Source organism: Piliocolobus tephrosceles, chromosome 6, assembly GCF_002776525.5.
Source record: "Piliocolobus tephrosceles isolate RC106 chromosome 6, ASM277652v3, whole genome shotgun sequence".
NCBI classification, from domain to species: Eukaryota; Metazoa; Chordata; class Mammalia; order Primates; family Cercopithecidae; genus Piliocolobus; species Piliocolobus tephrosceles.
The window spans coordinates 52,291,457-52,317,217 of record NC_045439.1 but is presented as its reverse complement, the minus strand read 5'-3'; the positions used below and the strand labels follow the sequence as shown (position 1 = coordinate 52,317,217).

Below are 25,761 nucleotides of genomic sequence, written 5' to 3'. Positions count from 1 at the left end.
GGCTCGGAGGGCGTTCGGCTCCCCGGGACCAGGCCGGGGCGCGCGCGGAGAGCCCCACAGCCTGTGCTCTGCCCTCCGGGTGCGGGGCGGCGGGCCCGGGGCGGTCGCCTTTGATTCTCGAGGGCGCTGGCGCTCGGGAAAGGTTGGCAGCGCCTTCCGAGACCCACACACGTCCCCGGGGCGGCACGGGCCACCTTCCGCGGAGCCTCGGGGGCTTCACCGCCGTCGCACCTCCGCCGGCTGAGCTCTGCGGCCCCGGAGTAAGCCCCATCCGGTGAAGAGCCGTGGTCTGGTCACCCCAGTCCTGCCGGGTCCCGCTGCGAGGGGAGGCGGAAGGACTCGCTCAGCAAACCAGACGGCTGCTCCAGTTTCTCTAACTGGGGTTGGGGCCAGGTCACCCTTCCCCAGAGCTCGGCCGTGGGGGAGCGAAGGGACTTCTGAGGACTGCATAGGGCGCCTCCCGGGACCCACAACTTGGCTCGCCCGGCCCCTTTTGAGCATCAGCTGAGGCTGGTTGGAGGAGATGTCTCTGTGGGGCGCGAATGAGTTCTTCCACCAGGACCAGCTGCGGCCGGGCTGCAGCCGCTCTCTGATTGCTGATCCCACAGAAACGGTGCTTGCCCCATGGCCTGAGTGGGCATGACCCGGCTTAGCAAAGACTGCAAACTCTAAGCTTTTCCGAATCAAATGCCCCTCCCTGCCCAGACTGTCTGTGCCGAGGAAGTGTTGGGTGTGGCAGAATGTTGGTCCTAGTGTGCAGAGCCGTAGCAGGGGACTCCCAAAACATGTTTGAGGGTTTATTCTGAATTATTGGGTGCTCAAATAGAAACACTAAAACGATTGCCCTCTGAGAAGTAGGCACCAAGGGCCAGGGAATCGGGGACGCATAGTGGAGGCTGGGACTTAGGCTTCAGTCTTACCCTTCAAGTTAGCCTTGCCCATTCCAGAGACTGCGGAATATTTGTAAAGTGACTCTGGGAGTTGGGTTGCTGCACAATGAGGACACCTGGACCTCAGTGACCCAGGCTGTTTCTAGGATTCTGGGAAAGGAATGGGAGAAGGCTCAGTTAATTCTGAAGAAAATGAGGCTGATACAATGAACCACTTGGGCACAGAGCTTGAGAAGAAAAAGCTTTCGTCAGCTTCCAAAGTTCTGACTTGTTTACTTCAAGGTTTTTGTTTTTTGTTTTGTTTTTTTGAGACGCAGTTTCTCTCTTGTTGCCCAGGCTGGAGTGCAATGGCACGATCTCGGTTCACCACAACCTCCGCCTACCGGGTTCAAGCAATTCTCCTGCCTCAGCCTCCTGAGTAGCTGGGATTGCAGGCATGCGCCACCATGCCCGGCTAATTTTGTACTTTTAGTGATGGTGGTGGTGGTGGTGGGGGTGTCTCTCCATGTTGGTCAGGCTGGTCTCGAACTCCTGACCTCAGGTGACCCACCCGCCTCGGCCTCCTAAAGTGCTGGGATTACAGGTGTGAGCCACTGCGCCTGGCCTACCTCAAGTTTATAAACATTTCATGCTAGGAAATTGTGTGTTTCCATGAAAGGTAAAGTTGAATAATGATCATTTACTTTTCTGCAACAATAGTCTCCCTTTTAGACATTGACTCTCAATCCTTAGGGTAGGGTCTCTCATTCTAAGGATGATCATACCCCATCCTTGATCTTTGGGGGATTTAAGCAGCTTCCTAAATTCATATTTAGAGGTGACATTTAAAATCAGCACTTAGTCCAGATTCTGGGGAGAAGTCTGATGATGGTCCTTGAATATTTAGCACTTAGAAGTGCTAGGAGGATGCCTCACTAAGTTACGTAAGAAGCAGAAGAGGACAAGTACCGCCTGATGGATTGACCCTGAAAACTAGTTGTGTCCAAGTAGAATAGGTGTCTTGCTCTGTTAAGGGGTCTTTAATCTATGATAGTTCGCTGTGCTGCAAATATGCATAGGTGCTTTATAAAGACTTTTCACTTAGTGAGGTCAAGAGGCTAATGCTGGTCTCATGTATAATTTAGGTACCTTTTTACATAGAACCTTCATTAGCCAGACTCTAAACCTTAACTGCAGCCGAGACCTATGTTCATGTAGTATGCCTTCAGAATCTCGTGTTGACCTTAAATGCCAGGTGACTTGTAAACTTACGTTCTTGATACTTGCGGTAACTGATCTCAAACATAGCTCCTCTTTCCTGTGATCGTTTGGGACACAGGCTTCCACTCAAGGGTAGCTCCTTGTGTCTGGTGCCTGAACTGATCTTCTCATTAAATTCTGAGTGGGTAACTTGAGAGCCAGGCTAGGCAGTGCTTGCTGTATACTTCCAGTTCGCTGTTGACTAAGTGTCATGTGTTCTCTTTTGACCCCTGTTCAGCTTTTCCATAGCGGGAAAAAATCAGTCACTGAGAAGCAGAAAGTAACGCTACCTTCCTTGATGCCAGGGAGCTATGATGAGAAAGAAATCCTAGGAAAGGACTAGTTCCCTTTATTCCAACTTAGCATCGCTGAATTTGTCTTTGGAAAATGGGCTTTCCTCAAGTCCTGCTCTGTGTTTCAGCAAGGACAGAAAGTAGACTGCCTCTGATGTTACTTGAGGAGCAGTGTGGGGCAGTGCCTAGGGGCTCAGGAAATAGTCTTCTTCCATTACGGCTTGCGTACAGGTCAGGGACCTTTATGAGCAGAAATTTCAGAAGTGTTCCTGGGAACCCAGACACCCGGACTGATTGCTGGGTGGGCCTAGAATAGCCTAGTGCGGCGGATAGCTACTCTTTGTTAAAGGGAAAAGCTACCAGTTAACAACCGATTAAAATAGTCTGTATTCTAACTCATGTTTAAATTCCTTATTCCAAAGCTACACTGAACTGCTTACTGTAGGTGTTTACAAATGTGGAGACCTAGCTACTTTTCTCTACTTTTAGTTTATTTTTTGAAGTTTTTTTTTTCCCCCCTCTGACTCTTTAAAATTCTCTGATCCTGGAAACACCAGGATGGGGTTCACATATCTATAGTGTCTGTAGAGTGGGAGGATTTCTGACATTTGATTGTATGTCTCTCTCTGTAAACTACTCATCTGAAAAGAAAAAACAAAAAAAATTTTCAGGCAAGTAAGGATAATATTTATCTGAATAGATATCTTTTTTGTTTTCCTGGAATTTTTGAGGTTAATAATCTTGATTTCAAAAGAGCATCCGTTATAATGCTTTTCTTTTCTTTTCTTTTTTTTCTTGAGATGGAGCCTCGCACTGTCTTCCAGGCTGGAGTGCAGTGGTGCCATCTTGGCTCACTGCAACCTCTGCCTCCCGGGTTCAAGCAATTCTCCTGCCTCAGCCTCCCTAGTAGCTGGGATTACAGGTGCCTGCCACCACAGCCGGCTAATTCTTTGTATTTTTAGTAGAGATGGGGTTTCACTGGTCTCGAACTCCTGACCTAATGATCCTCCCGCCTTGGCCTCCCAAAGTGCTGGGATTACAGGCATGAGCCACTGTGTCCGGCCTATAATGCTTTTCGAAAAAGAAATCTCATGGTTGGAAGTTGACATAATCAAAACGGTGCATACCCAATTTTTGGAAAAGTACACTTTATTGGTTAAAATGTGGTTATAATTAGCAAAGTGACTACACAAAATGGCATTCTTGTATTAAATATTCAATATTATTTTGTGCTTGAATGAATCACCCAGTTTTCTGACCAAAACACAATCCTTTTTAAATTTTGTTTACAATTTCAGTGTGTTATGTAGTTACAGATGAGTTAGTCAGAGAATTAATTTCCCAATGAAGTAATTAACACTTTCAAAGGCCTGTACTTTAAAATTTCAAAGTGTGATATTTTCTATTGGTGTAGAATGAGCCTAAATAAGGAGTAAAAAGACACGAGCCCTACTCCTTGATCTGCCAATGACAGATGACTTTGGGCCACCATGTTATCTCTCTGAGCCTCAGTTTTCTTATGGTGAGAACACAGGAGTCTCCCCCTTATTTTCAGGGGATGCATTCCAAGATCCCCTGTGGATGCCTCAAACCATGGATAGTACCAAACCCTATATATACTGTTTTTTTTTTTATCTGATAACCAAGCCTGCTACTAAGTGACTTGTGGGTGGGTAGCATCTGCAGTGTGGATAGGCTGGACAAAGGGATGATTCATGTCCCAGGCTGGACAGCGAGATGGCAGGACAGTACAAGATTTCACCACAAAGACTGTCATTATAACTAAAAATAGATAAGGTATGTGAACATGCTTTATAAGCTGAAAAGCACCACACAAATGCCAGGTTTTGTTCTAGTGGCCTTGTCTAATATGTCGAGACAGAATCTATACTGCCCTCCGAGGTGGTGTTGAAATAGTGGAAATGCAGTGAGATCTGCTTTGTTTCCCAAACTGGATTTGGTTAGATTGGAAAATAAACTAAACATGCTTGAGCGGAGGCTTTGAAAAGAATAAATATTAAATTGTGGAAATGCCTTCTTTATTTGACTTTCTGGTTGGAATCAGCCTTTAAACACATCTTAATTTGAATAGAGTTATGTTAGGACCCTTTATAAAGCAAATTCAGGCTAGTTTGAACAATTGAAACTACCTTTTTGGTTTTTGCAGAACCATGTGTGTACATTCATGTAGGGATACACTGCTAACTAGCTAGATTGGCGGTCCTCAACTAGCCATGATTTTGCTCCCAGGGGATATTGGCAATGTCTGAAGACATTTTTTTTTTTCCTTTTTTTTGGTAGAGACTGGGGTTTTGCTGTATTGCCCAGGCTGGTCTTGAACTCCTGGGCTCAAGCAGTATTCCCGCCTCAGCCTCCTAAATGACTGGGATTACAGGTGTAAGCCACCACACCCGGCCTGAAGACACTTGGTTGTCACAAGTTGGAGTGTGGTATGCTGGAGTTCTGGCAGCATATGTAATGAAGCCAGCAATGCTGCTGAACATCCTACAGCGCACAGGACAGCACCCCACAGCAAAGCATCTGACCTGAAGTGTCGTGGTCCTGAGGTTTACAATAAGCTCCTGTGCAATGAGGACATTTAAAAGAAATCACAATATTGGTAACATTATTGCTGGGTCTTTGATATGTCGCCTTAGGCTGGAAGAAGTATGTGTAATTAAAGGAACTAAGCTTTCTGCCCACCTTGAAGTTCAAGATTGTTTCCTACTGGCATCCAAGATGAGGGAGACTTTCTTTTCCTGAATTAAAATTTTTCATTTATTTTCCTTTTCTGTAACAACTCTTCTCTCAAGTTCCCCCTCCTGTAGCAACACAGTTGCTTATACAATAGTGTGACAGCCTTTTGGGGAAGGAGGCACATGCAGAGGAGCTCACAACTTTTGCTTTAAAAAGCCAAGCACTACAGGATGTAAAAAGTAAATGAAAGAGGCAGTAACCTCTGAGTCACGGTGACTTCCCCTGTCAAGATGCCAGCAGTTCCCTAGGTTGGAAAATGGGCATGGTCATAACCTAACCGCTTCTGAATAGGTTTCAGAATGACCATGTTTAAAAAGAGATGTGTGCCTGGATGTGGTGGCTCATGCCTGTAATCCCAGCATGTTGGGAGGCTGAGGTAGGAAGATCACTTGAACCCAGGAGTTTGAGACCAGCCTAGGCAACATAGTGAGACCCCGTGTCTACAAAAAAAAAATAACTTATTTGGGTGTGGTGTTGTGTGCCTGTAGTCCTAGTTACTTGGGAGGCTGAGGTGGGAGGATCACATGAGCCTGGGAGGTGGAGGCTGCAGTGAGCCCTGATGTCATGTCACTGCACTCCAGCCTGTGCAACAGAACAAGACCCTGTCTCAAAAAAAAAAAAAAAAAAAAAAAAGTGCAAAAATATTTTAGTCAAAGGTAATGTCTGACTATAATAATAGCAGTATAGTACAGGATGAGCATCCGCAGAGCAGAAATCTGAAATGCTCCAAAATCCCAAACTTTTTGCATGCCTGCATGATGCTCAGAGGTAATGCTCTAAAGAAATGCTCACTGGAGGTCTTGGATTTTGGCTCTTCAGATTAGGGATGCCTAACTGGGTATGTGGACATATTCCAAAATCTAAAAAAAAATGGAAATCAGAAACACTTCTGGTCCTATTTCAAATAAGGGATACTCAACCTGTATAAAATATCCAGTGTGTGTAAATGAAGCATGTTAAGCTCTAGGAGGAGCTCTGCCTGTTTGAGTTTTACCAAAAAAATGTAATATTTTGTGTTTTTTTTTTTTTTTTTTTTTTGAGACGAGGTCTCGCTTTGTCACCCAGGCTGGAGTGCAGTGGTGCAATCACAACTCAGTGCAGCCTTGACCTCCTAGGCTGAAATGATCCTCCCACCTCAGCCCCTTAAGTAGCTGGGACCACGGGCTGCACCACCACACCTGGCTAATTTTTGTATTTTTCATAGAGACAGGGTTTTGCCATATTGTCCAGGCTAGTCTTGAACTCTTGGGCTTAAGCAATCCGCCCACCTTAGCCTCCCAACGTGCTGGGATTACAGGCATGAGCCACGTCCAGCCAATATCTTGCATTTGAATAAAGTAGTGGACATTTATTGGATCCCTTGGGGCGATGTCATTTCTAAAAGTGATTGAGTAAATATCACAGGTGGGCAATCAAGAAGGATATTCTGGTTGTTTCAAGGTCTATGTAATTCAGGCCATGGCACAGGTGATCCTGAGCTTAGGAGGAACTCACCCATGCCTCAGGGGCCCAGCTGCCCTCCTCCCCTCACAGCTGGAGCACCTGCAACAGCTGTGAAGCATCTTGTGCTTTAGGAGCCTTGACATGGGAAGGAACAGGAGAAAGCAGGATTGATGTCTCCTGACCACCCCCTGTGGCAGCTTTGGGCAAGGCAAACCCTCTTTGGTAGCATCTTACATCCAAATATTTTTTTCCTTCACGTTGCCTGAATTTTTTCAACTTAGTTTGTTGTACTGCCAAAGATTTTATTTGGAATAACACGTACCTTTAAAAAAAGAAAGCACATACAAACTTCAGCTGCCCTTTGAGGCTTAGCTCCAACAGCACCTTTCCTTTCCTTCTTAGAAGTAAGCTTTCTGCGTTTGAATTCCTACAGCACACATTCTGACTCATAGCATTCGTGACTTGTTATTTCACATTTCCATGGATGCATCTCATCTGCCTTGCTGGACTGTGGGCCCTTTGGCTTTCTTTTTTTAAATTCTTAATCTTTATGGGTACATAGCAGGTATATATATTTATGGGGTACATAAAGATGTTTTGACACAAGTATGCAGTGCATGATAATCACATCATGGAAAATGGGGTATTCATATTCTCATTTATTTGTGTTACAAACAATCCAAGTATACTTTTAGTTATTTTCAAATGTACAATGAAATTATTGACTATAGTCACCCTGTTGTGCTGTCAAGTATCAGGCCTTATTCATTCATTATAACTATTTTTGTCACCCATTAACTATCCTCACCTCCCTCCCACCCACCCGCCCCCACTACCTTTCCCAGCCTCTGGTAACCATCCTTCTACTCTATATCTCTGTGGGCTCAACTGTTTTGAGTTTTAGATCCCATGGCCCCTTTGACCATGCAGATCATGGCCTATTCATCTTCGCACCTAGACAGGAGCCTGCGCAGTGCCTGGCCAAGAGCAGGCATAAGTGTATGCAAATAGAGGAATAAATAATAGGGCAGCAACTATGTTTGGAGGTCATTGTCTTTCCTGTCTCAGTAGGAATCAATCACTGCTGATCTTCAAAAACCCAGAGGAGGGGATGGGGCAGTTAGTGGGGACAGAGGGCAGATGGGCAAGATGAACACACCAAACCCTTTATAAGGAGTAAGGAAGGAAGGTGAAGAAGAACCAAAGAGAAACCATGACCGTTTACATTTTTCACCTGGAAAAGGGACAGGACCTTTTCTTCCTCCCTGCCTCCTCCTCCCTCATGCATTGTATGGCCTCTTGGTCTCAGGATTCAGAGCACAGGCTAGTGTGATGGAAGTTTAAACTTGTGAGTTATATTTAACTCACAGTCTAGCTGGAAAGCATCCCTGCCCCTTGAAGAGATGTTTTGTGGTCCCACACTACTGACTTAGGCATAATGCCTAGAGATTGACCAGAACTGCACAATGAACTAGTGGTGAGGCTCAATTTAATGGAAATCGGTGAAAGCTTTCAGGATCAAATGATAACCTTTGTCTCTTTCTTTCTCTCAGGAAAATGGCAGACAATTTTTCGGTAAGTGTTTTATGCCTGTTTCTTACCCTCGATCAACTCCACATGGTTGAGGGTTGGGGGTTTTGTTTTTACCCTGACTGTCCCTTTTCACTCTCCCACTGCGTGGCTTCCCCTGGACTCATTTGTCCAATGAGGGCTTGGGAGCTAGAGCCTTGTTTTTCCAGCAGCAGATTTGGGAAGAAAGCCAGGCAGAGCGAGGCCTGGGACTCACTCACAGTAACCCTTTCACCAAAAGGCCCAGGGCGGAAGGGAGTGGACTCCGCTGGCAGGAGCTGAGAAATCCCCTGAGTAGCGGGAAGCGCGGTACAGTCTGGGCATTCTGATGTTTGTGATTGTTTTTCTCACAGTGATTAAAAAATATGTGCTGTAAATAGAGGAGCGCTAGCTCCTGACTTGGGCTAATTATGAAAATGCAGCCCTCCCTGATCTGAGATGTTGGGAGGCAAGAACAAAGTGAAAAAGCATATGTAACCCCAACGTCTAATTTTAGTCTTAGAAACTCAAAACTATTAACAAGTAGAAAAAGTATAATGATATGCATGTAATGCCTTTGCCATATTCCTCTCCTTCTTAGATCACATATTCCTATTTCCCTGAAAATTCTGCTTTTGAGAATGCTTTCTGTCCTGTAATTGTTTATGTCTTTCTTTACAGCTCCATGATGCCTTATCTGGGTCTGGAAACCCAAACCCTCAAGGATGGCCTGGCCCATGGGGGAACCAGCCTGCTGGGGCAGGGGGCTACCCAGGGGCCTCCTATTCTGGGGCCTACCCCGGGCAGGCACCCCCAGGGGTTTATCCTGGACAGGCACCTCCAGGCGCCTACCCTGGAGCACCTGGAGCTTATTCTGGAGCATCTGGAGTCTACCCAGGGCCACCCAGTGGCCCTGGGGCCTACCCGCCTCCTGGACAACCAAGGGCTCCCGGAGCCTACCCTGCCACTGGCCCCTATGGCGCCCCTGCTGGGCCACTGGTGAGATGGCATTTCTCCTTTCATGTACTTGGCATGCAAAGGGCTTCAGGGAGACCCTGAGCTTTAAACCTGCTGCTGACAGCCACTTCTCAAGGGCCAGCCGTGGGCGTATGTTGGTAGAGTCAAAAAATTAAGTGTTCATATTGAGCTTATTGTGTGTGGTTAGTATAAACAGAAGGTAATGAATATTTTGAAAGCACTGATAAAGCTGCTTATGAATATAAACCAAAATTGTAGTAATGGAGAACATTTTGGTTATTATTAACACTGAGTACATGTCAATAATATGCATCTACATGGATGATCTAATGTAACCCCATTACCACCCTATAAGATACTGTTAATAACCCCATTTCACGCATGGGGAAATGGGGCAATACAGAAGTGATATAATTTGTCCAGGGTCATTGAGCAAACAGGTAGAGGAATCAGGGTAATCTGGTTTTGAAAAACCTTCTAATTTTGTGATCTAAGGGTTGAATTTTCATGCAAATTAAAATATGTCTTAGCAAGTGAATTCTAAATGTAAAACATAACTCCGTGGGGGATCCAGATACATCTCAGCCACAGGATCCTTCCTTTCCAGATTTATAATCTAGTTAGATGATAAAACATATAATAAATATGAGGAAAGAGCTAAGTACCAGTGTGGGATTAGACAATTTCAGAACTATGCAGAAGATGGCACAAGATAGCATTGTCTCCTTTTAGGTTGGTTTAGAGTAGAAAGACTTGGGGGAGTGGGTGGCAATGAGATGGGCCTGTACCAGAGATGGTTAGTCAGTTGCAGAGAGAGGGGGACATGAAGGCGGTGGAAAGGAACAGGCAGATGTAAGAGAGATGACAGAGGAAGAACCCCCAGAATCTACTGATTATGTCTTAGAAGTCATAGAGGACTCTGACTTTTCAAGGCTGAGCAATTAGAGCCATCAGCAAAGCTTTAGCCCAAACTGGGAACTCACGAAGGGGAACTGATGGGGGAGGGGGAGGGAAAGACCATTCTAGTTCACACTTGTTGAATTTGAGGCACTAGCAGCAAATCCAGGTGGGAAGAAGTACAGGACTAATACACATCAGGACTAGAAAGAAAAGATTTGGATAGGCTGGCTGTGGTGGCTCATGCCTATAATCCCACCACTGTGGGAGGCTGAGGCAGCAGGATCACTTGAGTCCAAGAGGTCGGGGCTGCAGTGAGCTATGATCACACCACTGCACTCCATCCTCAACAACAGAGACCTGGATTTTTAAAACTTTGTCTCAAAAAATGAAAACGTTGGGGTGATAGTTAAACCCAGAGGGACGCCTTAAAAAGGGAAAGAAAAGAGGCCATAAATAAATAGAGCTTTGGGGATATTCACAGTACCTTGAATGCAGATGGTCAATAAACATTTGTGGAATGAACCTCAGTTTTAACAGTGTTCATTCTATAAATATTATCTGCTACGTGCAAAGCACTCCGCTGGAGCCATGTGAGCACAGACCATATGAGAACCCACAAGCCCAGTATGTGACATGCTGCTTGCCCCCAGGAAGCAGAATAACCACAGCGAAGCAAGTTACATGACAGGGACTTAAGAGTGATACAAAAATGTTAATGTTGATCACAAGATCTAGCTTAAGCCTTTCCAAAAAATAGCCAACATGAATGAGTAGATTGGGATGGCCATAGTAATGAGACTTACTGATGGCTTTCTTTTCAATTATTTGTACATGTAAGGAGCCTTAGCTCTTTGGCCTCTGGGCAAAGTGGCCTGAGAGTCTGGACAGATGGCATATACTAGAGTTATGTGTTTTTCACACATATTAATAGTAGTGAAACTTCAGCAACATCGTTTTCTTTCCCTAAAGAAACATGACTCCTTATTGGCACATATGTACTTGTTCATTCCCAGTCGGTGCCTTATAACCTGCCTTTGCCTGGAGGAGTGGTGCCTCGCATGCTGATAACAATTCTGGGCACGGTGAAGCCTAATGCAAACAGGTAAGGAGAGCAAAACTAACAAGCCTACCCTATTTGTAGATTGGTTTTTGAATAAAGAATGGCCTATTTTGATTTTTTTTCTTGCCCTGTCTTATGGTGCTATTTTGAATTTTAGTAAAATTTTAAAAAACTACATATTTAGAATCTTGGCTATACCATCATATAGGATTATCCCATAAATCCATACATATTCCCATATAATTTTGCTAAGCATCGGGGCACTCATAGTAAATGGTAACACACCTTATTCTATACTTTGATATGTATTATGTCAGCTAATCTCCATGGTTGCAGGCAGGATAAGGAATATTGCTCTCCCCTTTTTATAGACAAAACTGAGGCTCAGGTTCTACAGATGATCAGTGGCAGGCCTGGGAACCTGTCTTTTGAGTAGATACTATTTGCTTATGGGTTTGAAGAGATTCTACAAGTTAAAAACTTCATCATAATAAATCAACCTTTGCTATTGGAAGTGGTTTGATTGATGAGGTGGGCTAGGATGGGGTGAGGCTTTATTTAGGAAAATACATGCTAATTATGGCTGTCCTGGGCCACTTGGCCCTGGTTGTCACTACTGGTTATGTAGTATTTACATATTATACAAAGAAGCTGGCCATGTCCTGAAACCATCCGGGATGCTTGTGCCTGAGGTTAGTGGAAGTGTCTCTAGGTCTTATGAACAGTACCTAACTGGTACAAATTTAAGCCATGTACACAGGTTTATGCAAGAATCCATAAACAGTCTCAGTGTCTGTCACCTTGCTCCACATCCTGCCATCAAGAGATGGACTTCACTTCTGATCTGATAATTTCACATTGAAATGCTCATTCGCTCCACCTCAGCCAGCCTCCTGTTTCTGCAATGGTAGTCACTATCCTAAGCCAACCCATGTTTCCACACAGCCTAGACAATTTCTGTAAGCACAGAACTTCCCCATACAATAATGCCCATCTCATAGCAAATTACAAAATATATATATCCTCTATGTCCTTATCCGTATTTCCTCCCAACATCACATAGAACCCAGAACACCTTATCCTGTGCACACAGCACTCATGATTTATTAAATATCTGCTCTCCTCCTCCCACAACCCCTAACGCACACTGAATACCCAGTGTGGTATCCTTGTCTTGTTAGAGTCATTTCACTGGAAAGTTTAGTTCTAATAATGCTAGAGATGTAGATTGAGACTGGCAGATCAAAACTAATTCTGGTTGAAATGGTTAATGGTAGTAAACTAAAAAAACTGTTGCTTAGTCCTGCAAATTCTATATGACGAACTGCATAGAAAAAAAAAGTGCTTAAGGTGACAGAGATGACAACATTGTATATTTAGTCAAATACAAATTCTATTGCTGTTTTTTCCTTACAAATTTAATCACTGGAAGATCATTTGTGGGTGAATGTGACTGTTACTGGGTGAATCAAAATACAGAGAATCTTTGTTAGTTGGTCTCGAGTGCAGACCTGGCTTTAAAATAAGAATACCTACTGATGATTCTGGTGTTATTGCTCTACAGAGCACACTTTGAGAAACTCAGGGATGGGGTTAGTCAAAGAGGACTTGTGTTTGCATTAACATCCAGGGAGAAGGAACAGGGTCAAAAAGCTAAACTAGCAATTTCATTGGTTCCAGCTCACATCATAGAATGTTTATCACATTTACTATCATGACTTTACAACTTAGCAACAAGATACTGAATATTAACTACCTTATCTCATTCTTGCTGTTTTAGAGGAACTAGGGCTTCTGGTTAATTACGAGGAAGCCAGGTATTTGATGGCTGTTAACTATATAGCTGGCTTGCCTTTACCAGGTATTGAAAGCAAACTGGAAGAGCAGGAAAGAGATAACCATTATCTATAGTAAGGGATAAAGTATCCTCAGAGTGGCTCTAAACCTCTGTAAGAAAACCTCAAAGGGTTTTCATGAGTCTGTAAAGGAGGCATTACAGATGAATGGAAATATGATCGAAGACAATGAGGCAAAAAAATTCAACATATATTGTCTTGCTTACCTTTAGATTTTATGATAGTACATAGAATATCAGGCGTAGGATACTTTCCAGTTTGAACCCATTCTGATTTGCTTTCTGTTCAGAAAAATTTCCTAGGTCTATATTATGAAATTATTTGCTTTTTAGAAAATTATATTCTTTACTTGGTGTAGATATATAGTTTTAATCATTTTAATAACTGGTCTTTGGTTTAAAACAGAATTGCTTTAGATTTCAAGAGAGGGAATGATGTTGCCTTCCACTTTAACCCACGCTTCAATGAGAACAACAGGAGAGTCATTGTTTGCAACACAAAGCTGGATAATAACTGGGGAAGGGAAGAAAGAAAGTCCGTTTTCCCATTTGAAAGTGGGAAACCATTCAAAGTAAGTTATTGCTACTATTATATATTGATAATGTGCATTTCTCATGAGGAATCACTCTAAAACCACAAAGCACTTGAAGTGAGTTTTTATCACCTGTCCTAAGGTGCCTAACCAGCCTATCTTCTCGCTGCCCAGGGGCCAAGGCTCAGCAGGCTGAGAACATGGCCAGGAGTGACACACTCCGCAGTTCTTTCCGGCACCTCACCAGCATCACTGCTGCCACCCCTCTGAGTTTAAGCCTTTCTAGAGATGAAAAGAATATAATCTTTAACAAAAAAGGCAAAAGTCTTTATGGTACAGTTGAACTGCAACTTTGTTGCTTAAAACAACACAGTTGGGCTGGGCGCTGTGGCTCACGCCTGTAATCCCAGCACTTTGGGAGGCTGAGGTGGGCGGATCACAAGGTCAGGAGATCGAGACCATCCTGGCTAACACGGTGACATCCCGTCTCTACTGAAAATACAAAAAATTAGCCGGGCGTGGTGGTGGGCACCTCTGGTCCCAGTTACTCGGGAGGCTGAGTCAGGAGAATGGCGCAAACCCGGGAGGCGGAGCTTGCAGTGAGCCGAGATCAGATCGCGCCTCTGCACTCCAGCCTGGGTGACAGAGCGTCCGTTTCAAAAACAAAAAAACAAAACAAAAAAAACAGTTGGCATAGAGATCAAAACTAAATGTTTTTTATTCTAAAATTAAAGTTTTATGAAAAGTTTATAAATTTTAAAATTAACAAGGTTTCCTTTCCTTTACTCCTTCTCCCATCCTCACAAAGGTTGCAATTTGATGAGTATCTTCCCAGTGTTTTCTGACATACAGCACGCTTTTTATTTGTAAGCACTGCTTCAACAAATATTAGGTCCACAGCATTGAGTTAGGGTTGACTATAGAGTGGTAAATAAAACAGCTGGACTGTAAACTCTTCAACAACAGGGACAAATAAGGACCATAGTCTACATTTGGTGGACATCTTTTCATATCAGAATATTGTTACTTAACAGTGTTTTTTTTTTTTTTTTTTGAGATGGAGTCTCGCTCTGTCGCCAGGCTAGAGTACAGTGGCACAATCTTAGCTCACGGCAACCTCCACCTCTCGGGTTCAAGTGATTCTCCTGACTCAGCCTCCCGAGTAGTTGTGACTATAGGCGTGTGCTACCATGCCCAGCTGACTTTTGTATTTTTAGTAGTGATGGAGTTTCACCATGTTGGCCAGGATGGTCTTGACCTCTTGACCTCGTGATCCACCCACCTCGGCTTCCCAAAGTGCTGGGATTACGGGCATGAGCCACCACGCCCGGCCAATAGTATTTCATTTTTAGATGTGATAATTTAACCAGTACCCTACTGATATAAATTTACAGAATGGAAACACTCCAACCTGGAAATGTTTTACTAAAATACTGTAATAACTATCCTTACAAATATTTTCTTCCTAGAAGCAAATCTTCTAGAAATCTTTGCTTTAAATATACGTTTACAATTTAGATATTATCAAATTGCTGCCTCCAAAAAGATGTAGGCATGAATATCCACTAACTATTGGAAGAGTAGATTTCTCCTACCCTTGCCAAAACTGATTGTCATCAATCTTTATAATATTTGCCAAAAGAATCTTACTTTTGTGTTTTTCTTTTAGGTGTTTTAGGCCATACCGCAACTTTTGGTTGTTTTGAGACAGAGTCTCACACTGCCACTCAGTCTGGAGTACAGTGGCACGATCACAGCTCATTGCAGCCTGTCAACCTCCCAGGCTCAAACAATCCTCCCACCTGAGCCTCCTTAGTAGCCGAGACCACAGATGTATGCCACCCACGCCTGGCTAATTTTTGTATTTTTTTTTTTTTTTAGAGATGGGATTTCACCATGTTGCCTGGGCTGGTCTCAAACTCCTGGGCTCAAGAGATCTGCCTGTGCCTTTGCCTCCCCAAAGTGTTGGGATTACAGGCGTGAGCCACCACACCCAGGCTCTTTTAAGTTTTTATGCAGGCAAATCCTTAGCCTTCACCTTTATGGCTTATCGATCCTTGTAATTTGTTGCTTTTAAAAAAAGTCTGAATAACTTGGAATTTTTGCTGTAAAGTTACTTTCTCTGGATCCTAACTGGTCCCACGAATGATAAGGATGAAATGTTAGACATCCTGAGTTCAGGCCAGACTGGTTTGAAATTAATGGACTTTTTTTTTCCTTTCAGTTGACAAAAAATTGTTTCTATCATGCACATGAAACATGTATATATTGTGCAATGGCTAGATCCAGCTGACATATGCATTACCTCATGTAATAGTTTACGTATATGCCATTTCAGATACAAGTACTGGTTGAATCTGACCACTTCAAGGTTGCGGTGAATGATGCTCACTTGTTGCAGTACAATCATCGGGTTAAACAGCTCAATGAAATCAGCAAACTGGGAATTTCTGGTGACATAGACCTCACCAATGCTTCATACACCATGATATAATCTGAAAGGGGCAGATTAAAAAAAAAAATCTAAACCTTACATGTGTAAAGGCTTTGTGTTCACTGTGAGTGAAAATTTTTACATTCATCAATATCCTTGTAAGTCATCTACTTAATAAATATTATAGTGAATTACCTGTCTTAAAATGTCATTTAATTGGAGTGGTTTATTCTTGATAACCTGCAATGGAAAAAATATGCAGCAATATTAATACTGCATTGGGGCCTCAAGATTTCCTATACTTGTTAAAATCTTTTTCTTAAGGAGAGAAAGTAAATACTACCTCAAGATTCTCTCTTCCAGAATTTCATAAAAATCAGGAGATGTTTCAAGGAAATTATTCTCTCATTTTCTTAAGGAACTATGTTCAGGAAATGAGAATAGCATTAAGAAAAGGTTTACCTATAGATGACCTATGACCTATAGACAATTATTATTAGGATTCTGGTATATTTCTTGACTGCTTTTTAATCCTATTTTTCCTTCTAAACTATAGTTTGCTGCTTTCAAATCAGTAATTTGATACCAATAAAGGAACATCTCTCTGGTTTTTATGAAATCTCTTACAGAGAAAAAAGGTATCTTATATAGTCAGCTTTCAAAATTGTTCCCATCGTCAACATTCTTACCCATGCCTTTCTACCCTTATTAGCAGCAAGCCCAAAGATTAGTAAAATTCCAAAACTAGGATGTGGCAAAACCATCTTACAGAAGACCAAATTTTTTCTTTTTGAGATAGTCTCGCTCTGTCACCCAGGCTGGAGTGCAGTGGCGTGATCTCGGCTCGCTGCAACCTCCACCTCCTGGGTTCAAGCAATTCTCTGCCTCAGCCTCCTGAGTAGCTGGGATTATAGGTGCCCGCCACCACGCCCCACTAATTTTTGTATTTTTAGTAGAGACGGGGTTTCACCATCTTGGCCAGGCTGATCTTGAACTCCTGACATCATGAGCCACCTGCCTTGGCCTTCCAAAGTGCTGGGATTACAGGTGTGAGCCACCACACCAGGCCCAAAATATTTTATACAATACTACCTTTTCACATCTGTTAAATTAGTAATTGTCACAGGTTGGGTTTCCCAGGAAGCAGAGAGATCTCAAGAGGCTTGTGAGGGAGTGTACTTGCAATCAGGACATGTGGGGTTGGGAAAGACATGATTGGGTTGAGGGAGAAGTTGAGCAGCAGTAACTTAGACTACCCTAGGGGAGTTCTGAAGCTGGGATTCTTCTTCAGAGCTGCAAGGGGGCCAGGCCTTTTTATACCCCCACTTTGATCAGTCACTGAATATAGGACAGCTGGGAAAGAGAATGTGACCTGAGATAACATGGCTCTCTTCAGCTGACACAGCACAGTCCTCACAAGGGATGTCAGCTGAGGGCTGCCTGCCAGCAGCACTTCCTGCAACTCAAGGAATAAGTCCTTTATTGCTAAAGAGGGATATGGGCAGCATATCATAGCATATTTCAAAAAATTCCTTACCCTAACATTTGGGTCTTGACTTCTACTCTTATTAAATAAATGGAAGAACGTAGCTTTGGAGAAAAGAGAGAACTTGGTTTACACAAAATTACTTAAATCCTCTGAGCCTTGGTTCCTTTGTCTATCAAACGCACAGGTCTTATAGAGTTACTGTAACATTAAGTAAAATAGTTTGCAAAGGAACTGTCAAATAGTAGGTCCTCAATAAATAGCAATTCCCATTCTATTTTGGTAGAAAAGAACTCTTTTTTTTCCCTCTGACAATACACTGCATTAAGAACTCTTGCTCTGTCCAAAACAGTTTTCTTTCATTTTGTCTCTAAAAATTTTCCTAATACCTCATAATTCTAGACTCCAATAGCCAAGCACGTTATCTAGTAGGGGACACTGATGGTTGCCTACCCAATATCCATTCCTTGTTTCCTAAGAGCCAAGGTTTTATTCAGGTGTGATCCCAGATTCAACAGGGAATTCTGATTCATTTAAGTCAATCCCCTGCTGGCTTACTGATCTGCAGATGGGGATGTGGCATTATCTGGTCTAATCGGGCCAAAGGGAAGGACATAACTCTAATTGCCAATAGCAGCCATCTTATGACCCCAAAAAGACCCAGCCGTAGAGGAGAAGCCGACATCAAGAATAACAGAATCAACTAGGAATAGAAAGTTGGACCTTGATGTGATCACTGAGCTATTGATTATAAAGTACCTGGAATCACTTTGATAACTTGTGAAATAATAAATTTCCTTACTGTTAAGCCAGTTTGAGTTCATTCCTTGTTTGGGTAATTCAAACAAGCCATGTAGGAAAAAGAAATATACATAAACTAGGGTTTTCTAATGGCCCAGGGCCATGAACAGTTGAAAGCTTTCTAAACAACTCAGTGATACACCTTATTAAAGATCACATTTACTGACATTGTCTTATTCTGATCTGCTTTATTTTTGAGAGCAAAATATTGTTGTGTCGCATATTGCTTTGTATTAACTGTAAATCTTCGGTTTCTTTGTACCAGTCTTTTAAATGTTCATGTGACTGATATGTTATATGATTGATACGATTTTTTTCAAAAGTAAAAAGCATTTCCTCAATGTCTCTTGGGCATGCCAATGGGAAAATGAAAACAAAAAGGCAAGGACTTAATGGGTACCTCTAATGATTGAACTGTTTGAAACCGCAGCATGTCAAACTGACTTCGGAATCCAGAAAGCTCATCTAAAGAAACTCAGAATACTATGGAAAAATGTAATACCCAAAGCTGTTCAACGTCAACAAATTTAGGATTTCAAACTAAGAATAAAGTGTAAAAAGATGCAAATATTTCTGTCACAGGTTAATATTTCAATTAAACTAAAGAATGTTTATAAGCGCTAAGTATACTTAGCCTTAAGCTTATTCCCTTTAAACAAGAGAGGCAAGGCACAGTATATTTTTTATTCTGTGTTGAAAATGTACAAAATATCCCCACTTCCCTTAAGAGTATATCTAAAATACACTTTGATGAACAGAGTATTAAAACTTTATATGATACTAGAGAAGTGAACACAAATACATTTTCTCCAAAATTTCAATAGTCTAAAGAATATATAAGCATTGATACTGTGAAGGAAAATGGATTTATTTTTAAATTCAAAATTCTCCTGGTTGTAGAGGTGAAAAAGTAATCAGGTTACCACCAAAAGAAATGTGTCTGGCATGCTCTTGATGTCTCCTCTCCAGCTGAGTAAATGGATTACTGCACTTTAGACCTGGCTGGAGAACAAATCCAGAAAGTCAGTAAAGTATCCATCATGAGTTTCACCAAGTAATTCTTCAACATTGCTATAGTAAATTAATTAATAACATAAATAAACCGGGTGCGGTGGTGCACACCTGTAGTCCCAGCTACTCGGGAGGCTGAGGTGGTAGGATCACTTGAACCCAGGACTTCAAGACCAGCCCGAGCAACATAGCAAGATCCCATCTCAAAAACAAACAAAAAGAAACATGTAAATATTTTCCCTATATAACAATAAAATTATAAACAACGATTATGCTACTTTCCAGCAGATCTTATTTCAAATGTATATTAGTTTATTTTTTAATTGGAAAGGTATATTTAGAATATATGTATAAAAATGTGAATAATATGTAAATGGACTCAACCAGTGTATGCAGAATGAATAAAACTGAGGCCATATCTTAAGCCACTTACATAGATTCCATAAATCCTAAACCATATAATAGCACTTAATAGGCCTTTTAGTACTGTGTGATCCTGCTGGGATCTTTTTACTCCCTCAAGCTCTGCTTCAAGTTCAAATTATACTACTTGGGCAAGCAATAATTTGGGTCTAAAATAGACATCTAAATACTAATATTTACAGAAGTGAAAAAAATCAGACTAAATGATAAGGTATTAAGATCTATCAATGACAAAACATAATTGTGATGTACTTTTAATCACATTACTAATATATTGAAATATTATGATTTGGTAATCTCTGGATTTATTTATAACAACATATATTCTCAGAATCAATCATTCAGAGTTTGATCTGGGAACAGGGTTAAATCAGGTTTACATAAGTTGGCCTTACGCTAAAAGCCCTGATCCTCTAGGTCTCAGTTTATGATTAAAGAAGGCTAAAACCAAGAAAGAATGGTATGTGGGTCACAGTAACACATTTCATTCTGCTCCTGAGACACAGGACAGCCCAGGGCCTGACCACAAAAAAAGGCAGCTTTGAAAAAGAATGAAAGCCAAGATACACAAGGGTCTTTAAGGAATTCATGGCTTATGGAAGCTAAGTATTTGCCAGGTTTCATGAAGTTAACAAAAACTGTGGTTGTTTGATCCTATATTTGCTTTATGAATGAGTTTCTTATATTCTGAGATTAAAGAAGAATAAAACCAAGGCCATTTTCTGATCTACTGTAGTAGTTAGTCCTGGAAAATTCCAGGGTAAGGCTGTAAACCAGAGGTGTAAACCATAAGAATCACTGATGAAGAAAAAAAATGACAAATCCCTACTCCAGATCTTTGAAATAAAAATATCGGCCAGGCATGGTGGCTCACCTGAGGTCAGGAGTTCAAGACAAGCCTGGCCAACATGGTGAAATCCCGCATCTCTACGAAAAAATACAAAAATTAGCCAGGCGTGGTAGCAGGCGCCTGTAATCCCAGCTACTCGGGAGGCTGAGGCAGAAGAATTGCTTGAACCCAGGAGGCAGAGGTTGTAGTGAGCCAAGATCACGCCATTGCACTCCAGCCTGGGTGAAGAGTGAAACTCTGTCTCCAAACAACAAAACAAAACAAAACAAAACAAAACAAAAAATGTCTGGGATGGGGCTGAAACCAATGCTATATACAAACAGCAGGAAAGAGAGCACTTTTAATTGGTGCCATAGTGCCAGTATCAAAGGTATGAATCGGACAGCTCTACTTAATGTGGAATTTACAGTTAATAAGGAATTAGATTCCTGAAGTTATATTTTTGGAATGCATTCATATTATACCCTGAATAAGAGATGAAATGTAAACATTGTATGCCTATGTGCATCTGTACCTATATATAAATTAACATGGGAGAGATAAGAGCTTTTACAGAATGCTTCACAAAAGGGCTATTTGAACTAGATTTAGAGGCAAGAGGTCACCAGAAGTAAAAGCAGGGAAGTAGTCACCTAAAATAGCAGGACATAAATAACCAATGACGACTGAAGGTGGGATAGACATGATTTCCCCAGAAGGGCAGAAACTGCCTTATATTTTTCTTGAATCACCTAGAAATATATTCAGACACTGAAGTATCCAGTTTGTCAGAGCAAATTTGATAGAAAAACCACATAGAGAAACATATCTTCAGGGTTTAATATTAAAACATACTATATGTTAAAGTATATAAACACCAAATTTTTTCTTCATTCTGTGAAAAATAGTAAGCAAAACAATGACAAGATATACATTTTAAGCCTTGTACACAAATAGAAAAGCAATATTCATTTTATAAAACAAATCTAGAGTATAAAGGGACTTGTCAAATTAAGCAGGAAAACTTACCGAATCAAGAAGGTGGCATTCAGTAGTGAGACTTTTATTATCAAATAGTACTGAAAAACAAACAAAAAAAAATTAACTTTTTAAAGAATATTCTCACATTCGAGGGTCTTAGAAATGGATAAAACCTTGAAAAATATGAAAAGTTCCACATATCAAATGCTAAGACAGAAATATAGACCATTTTATGCTATACTTTTTGAAAGTAGTTAAATTTCTTGGTTAAATTCTTATCCTTAACTTTGGTATAAAAGGAGTCTTCTGTAAACAAATCTCATGCTTGTAATATTAAAAGTACCCAGAAGATGCTGACGAAGAACAGCTGGAAGACATTAAATGTCTGGCCAAGGTTATAACCTTTTGTTTTACCACAGGCCCCAGTTAGATCAGCTACAGAGTAACTGATGAAAATAGCAGGTGGAACTGACACACATTATAACAAAAATATAGGAGCCATTTCCTATTGCAGAAGCATCACAACAATATAGGTAGAACTAGGCAGTAGGGAAGAAAAATAGGATATTTTGAAGAAAGACTTGGGGATATGTGTTGAAAAGAAGAACTGAAAAAAAGCCCAGCCTGACGAATATGGTGAAACTCTGCCTCTACTAAAAATACAAAAATTAGCCAGGTGCAGTGTCACGTGGGGAGGCTGAGGCAGGGGAATCGCTTCAACCTAGGAGGCAGAGGAGGTGGAGGTTACAGTGAGCTAAGATCACATGACTGCACTCCAGTCTGGGCGACAGAGTGAGACTTTGTCTCAAAAAAAAAAAGCTTGAGGGAATTTTTCTAATTCATGGTCTTCACTAACAGTGAAGGCTCCTAAATAGTTAGATCTAATGTAAAATGGACCTTATAGGATAATTTATACCTTAATCCAAGTTCATTTCTTTAATAAAGGCTCATTTAAATATATTTTAAATATCTCACCTGACTGAGAAATTTTAGTTTCCCCTTCTTCTAAGATGCTATTTTGTGAAGCTGTATTTTTTTCAGGGCTACTCATCAAAACATCCTGTGATGTAATCGAAGAATTCAGTTCCATTCCTTCCACAACATCTGAAATTCCTTCTTTTTTGTTAGTATTAATATCATCTGCTACTCCACCAGCAAGAAGAGGCAAACTCATTCTCCCCCTGGGTATACAATCCACCTTCAAGTTTGTCTTATTTACATCCTAGAAGTAAAAATGGCATTAAATTTAATTATCAATTACTTGGAACAAATTTTAAAAGTCTTGTTGCTATTAAATGTAAGAAAAACAGAAGGATGACATCCTGGACACAGGCTTAAGAACATTATAAATCCTACTATCCTGCTTCTTCAATTAGTTCAGATAATATAGAAACAGTATGATTGAAGGCAAGTTTCTCAGCAAGTACCTATACTCTAGCTCAGGGACTGGCAAACATATTCTGTAAAGGAACAAATAGTAAATATTTTAGGTTTGTGAGCCACAGGGTCTCTGTCATAAGTACTCAACTCTACCACTGTATTGCAAAAGCAGCCAGATAGAATACATAAACAAATACGTGGTTACTGCAATAAAACATGATTTGTAAAAATAGGGGCCAAAGTTTGCTGATTCCTGCTCCAGTTCACTGGTTCCATATTCATCCTGATATGAGTTGAAGAATACAAAATGACACTACGGTTTTAAACGACCCAAATTTCACTGAAACAAGAACCACCATTCTATATGACTGATTTAGATTTCCAATGGAAATTCTGGGGATGGTTTATGAAGTTACTTTCTATAATGATATAAACATATGACATACTGGGGGCTGTCGAACCACACTGGAATTGTACTTACATGGTTTTCTTCAATTAAATCTGGTAATCCAGGACACTGAGCATCTTCCACTATGCTGTTCCTAAAGAAGAAAAAAAACAGCATTACACTCATAATTAAACATACTGTTATTGTTTCACTTGTGTTTTGAGTCCATCCTTTATGATGGCAATTAATTTAGGGAATGGATCAAACATGGAGCCTGGCGCAAGATCAGGCCTGATCCAGATAGATTAGTTTTGGACTACAGCTACTGTGGGATGGCCTTACAAACTAAATGTATTCTTCTGCAGAAAGCTCACAAGTCTGTTACCATGGTGGTCAGTCAGGCTCAGGTGGCTCTACCAGCAATACTCTGAATCTCAGCCAAATCCAGAGCTATATACTAAAGAAAAGTCAAAAGGAAGGTGACTTCTGGAGACAGAAGCAACAACTCAATTATTGTCTAGCTGGAGTTAGCTATATTTACTTGTTACTTGTTTTTTTTTTTTTTTTTTTTTGAGACGGAGTCTCGCTCTGTTGCCCAGGCTGGAGTGCAGTGGCCGGATCTTAGCTCACTACAAGCTCCGCCTCCCGGGTTTACGCCATTCTCCTGCCTCAGCCTCCCGAGTAGCTGGGACTACAGGCGCCCGCCATCTCGCCCGGCTAGTTTTTTGTATTTTTAGTAGAGACAGGGTGTCACCGTGTAGACCAGGATGGTCTCGATCTCCTGACCTCGTGATCCACCCGTCTCGGCCTCCCAAAGTGCTGGGATTACAGGCTTGAGCCACCGCGCCCGGCCACTTGTTACTTGTTAATCCGTGAGCTGGAGTAAAGGTACCTGCTAAGAAACTTGCCTTCAATCATACTATTTCTATAATTTTATCTGAACTAATTGTTCAAAAAGCAGAACAGGAGTTACAATGTTCTTAAGTCTGTTGCTTGTTAACAAGTAAATGTAGCTAACTCCAGCTAGACAATAATTGAGTTAGAATACAAGGTATTCTAATCCTGAAGTTACTAGCTTGTATCTTATTAGAAAGACCTGTCTTGGCCAGGCACCTTGACTCATGCCTATAATGCCAGCACTCTGGGAGGCTGTGGTAGGTGGATCATGAGGTCAGGAGACTGAGACCATCCTGGCTAACATGGTGAAACCCCGTCTCTACTAAAAATACAAAAAATTAGCTGAGCGTGGTGACACGTGCCTGTAGTCTCAGCTACTTGGGAGGCTGAGGCAGGAGAATCACTTGAACCTGGGAGGTGGAGGTTGCAGCGAGCCGAGATTGTACCACTGCACTCCAGCCTAGGCAACAGAGTGACACGCAGCCTCCAAAAAACAAACAAAACCTAGAAAAATATCTAGCCAATAATAATTGTTCAGTACACATTAACTCCCCTTTCAACATGCTCTGCCATCTGTCAAGACAACAATCTCAAGGTACTTTCTACAAAGGCTGGTAAAAAGTGTCTATCTCTCAACCACCTTGGGGAGGCATTAGCATTGCTGCTTTGTAGATGATGAAAGTGAAGCTAAAGAGAATTAATTATTTGCCCCAAAGTTGCATAGCTAGTAAGTCACAGAGCTCTGCTCAGCTCAGAACTGTCGAGCAGTACCTTTAGCACCAAAGGATACCATATTGCTTTTCTTCTTAGTGCCGCAGAATTTACCCATCTAAATGTGACCACTTAGTATCCTGAAATCTTAAGCTTTAGTTTTCTCATTTATAAAAAGGGAGTACTGCCTATATGTTGCAGAGTCATTATGAAATTTATTAACAATATATGTCTGGCACCTTTTATCATCTTAACAATCTGAAATGGTATTTAATATCAGCAACTGTTAAACTCTTATTAACATGTTAAAGAAATACCTGCTTTCAGGAATATTCAAAAACAAAGTCTTCTTCACATGTTCACTTTTAGTATTCTGAGGACCGGCACTTTCTGGTGACGTAGTTTGTCGTAGAAGGCCCATCTCATTTCTACTCTGAGATACAGCTTTGCTGACAGACTTAGGTGTTCTAAGTCTTTGAGAAGGGCCTTCAGAAGAGACAGAAATTCCTAGAAGATGAGAGAAATTGCCTCAATACAAATAGTTCTTTTACTTTTCATAACTAGGAATACACTGAAAATCCTATCAGCCTCTTTTTCCTGTCAAATAATGTCTGTTAAAGACAAATGCCTGGGACTTTCTGTTAAAGACAGTATTGAAATGCGTATCAGATGCCGCTTCCTTTTGACATCCCACTACTTTTACATGAACAGAAATAATTTTTTTGTTGTTGTTGTTGAGACAGAGTCTCACTCTGTCACCCTGGATGGACAGGCTAGAGTGCAGTGGTGTGATCTCTCGGCTCACTGCAATCTCTGCCTCCCAGCTTCAAGTGATTCTCCTGTCTCAGTCTCCCCAGTAGCTGGGACTACAGATGCATGCCACCATGACTGGCTAATTTCTGTATTTTTAGTAGAGATGAGGTT

The 25,761-nt window shown here is 41.4% G+C and overlaps 2 protein-coding genes across 4 annotated transcripts in view; one reads left to right on the top strand and one right to left on the bottom strand.

The window, feature by feature from the left end:
- Positions 1–8,008: 8,008 nt before the first annotated feature.
- On the top strand, positions 8,009–16,131 carry LGALS3 (galectin 3). The gene is made up of 5 exons (XM_026456364.1): positions 8,009–8,197; positions 8,852–9,169; positions 11,062–11,150; positions 13,370–13,535; positions 15,835–16,131. Exons 1-5 carry the CDS (start codon positions 8,180–8,182, stop codon positions 15,988–15,990), a joined length of 747 nt encoding a protein of 248 aa, XP_026312149.1. The 5' UTR covers positions 8,009–8,179; the 3' UTR covers positions 15,991–16,131.
- A 2,751-nt stretch (positions 16,132–18,882) lies between these two features.
- DLGAP5 (DLG associated protein 5) overlaps positions 18,883–25,761 on the bottom strand; it is a 42,323-nt gene continuing 35,444 nt past the window's right edge. The window contains exons 15-19 of one of the 3 annotated variants that reach the window (XM_023231103.1): positions 25,155–25,344; positions 23,323–23,383; positions 22,437–22,683; positions 21,510–21,559; positions 18,883–19,219 (exon numbers count right to left, since the gene is read on the bottom strand). In XM_023231103.1, the coding sequence (XP_023086871.1) occupies positions 19,097–19,219; positions 21,510–21,559; positions 22,437–22,683; positions 23,323–23,383; positions 25,155–25,344 (671 nt within the window). In that variant the 3' untranslated portion in view covers positions 18,883–19,096. Of the gene's footprint in view, positions 19,431–21,509; positions 21,560–22,436; positions 22,684–23,322; positions 23,384–25,154; positions 25,345–25,761 lie in introns of all 3 variants that reach the window. The other 2 variants (XM_023231094.2, XM_023231111.2) reach the window with 2 other exon arrangements.

What these genes read in the sequence shown, in the direction of transcription:
- LGALS3 (XM_026456364.1), top strand. An exon ending in GCGCCCCTGCTGGGCCACTG is followed by an intron (nt 9,170 to 11,061) that starts GTGAGATGGCAT and finishes GTTCATTCCCAG; the next exon opens with TCGGTGCCTTATAACCTGCC. An exon ending in AAAGTGGGAAACCATTCAAA is followed by an intron (nt 13,536 to 15,834) that starts GTAAGTTATTGC and finishes ATGCCATTTCAG; the next exon opens with ATACAAGTACTGGTTGAATC.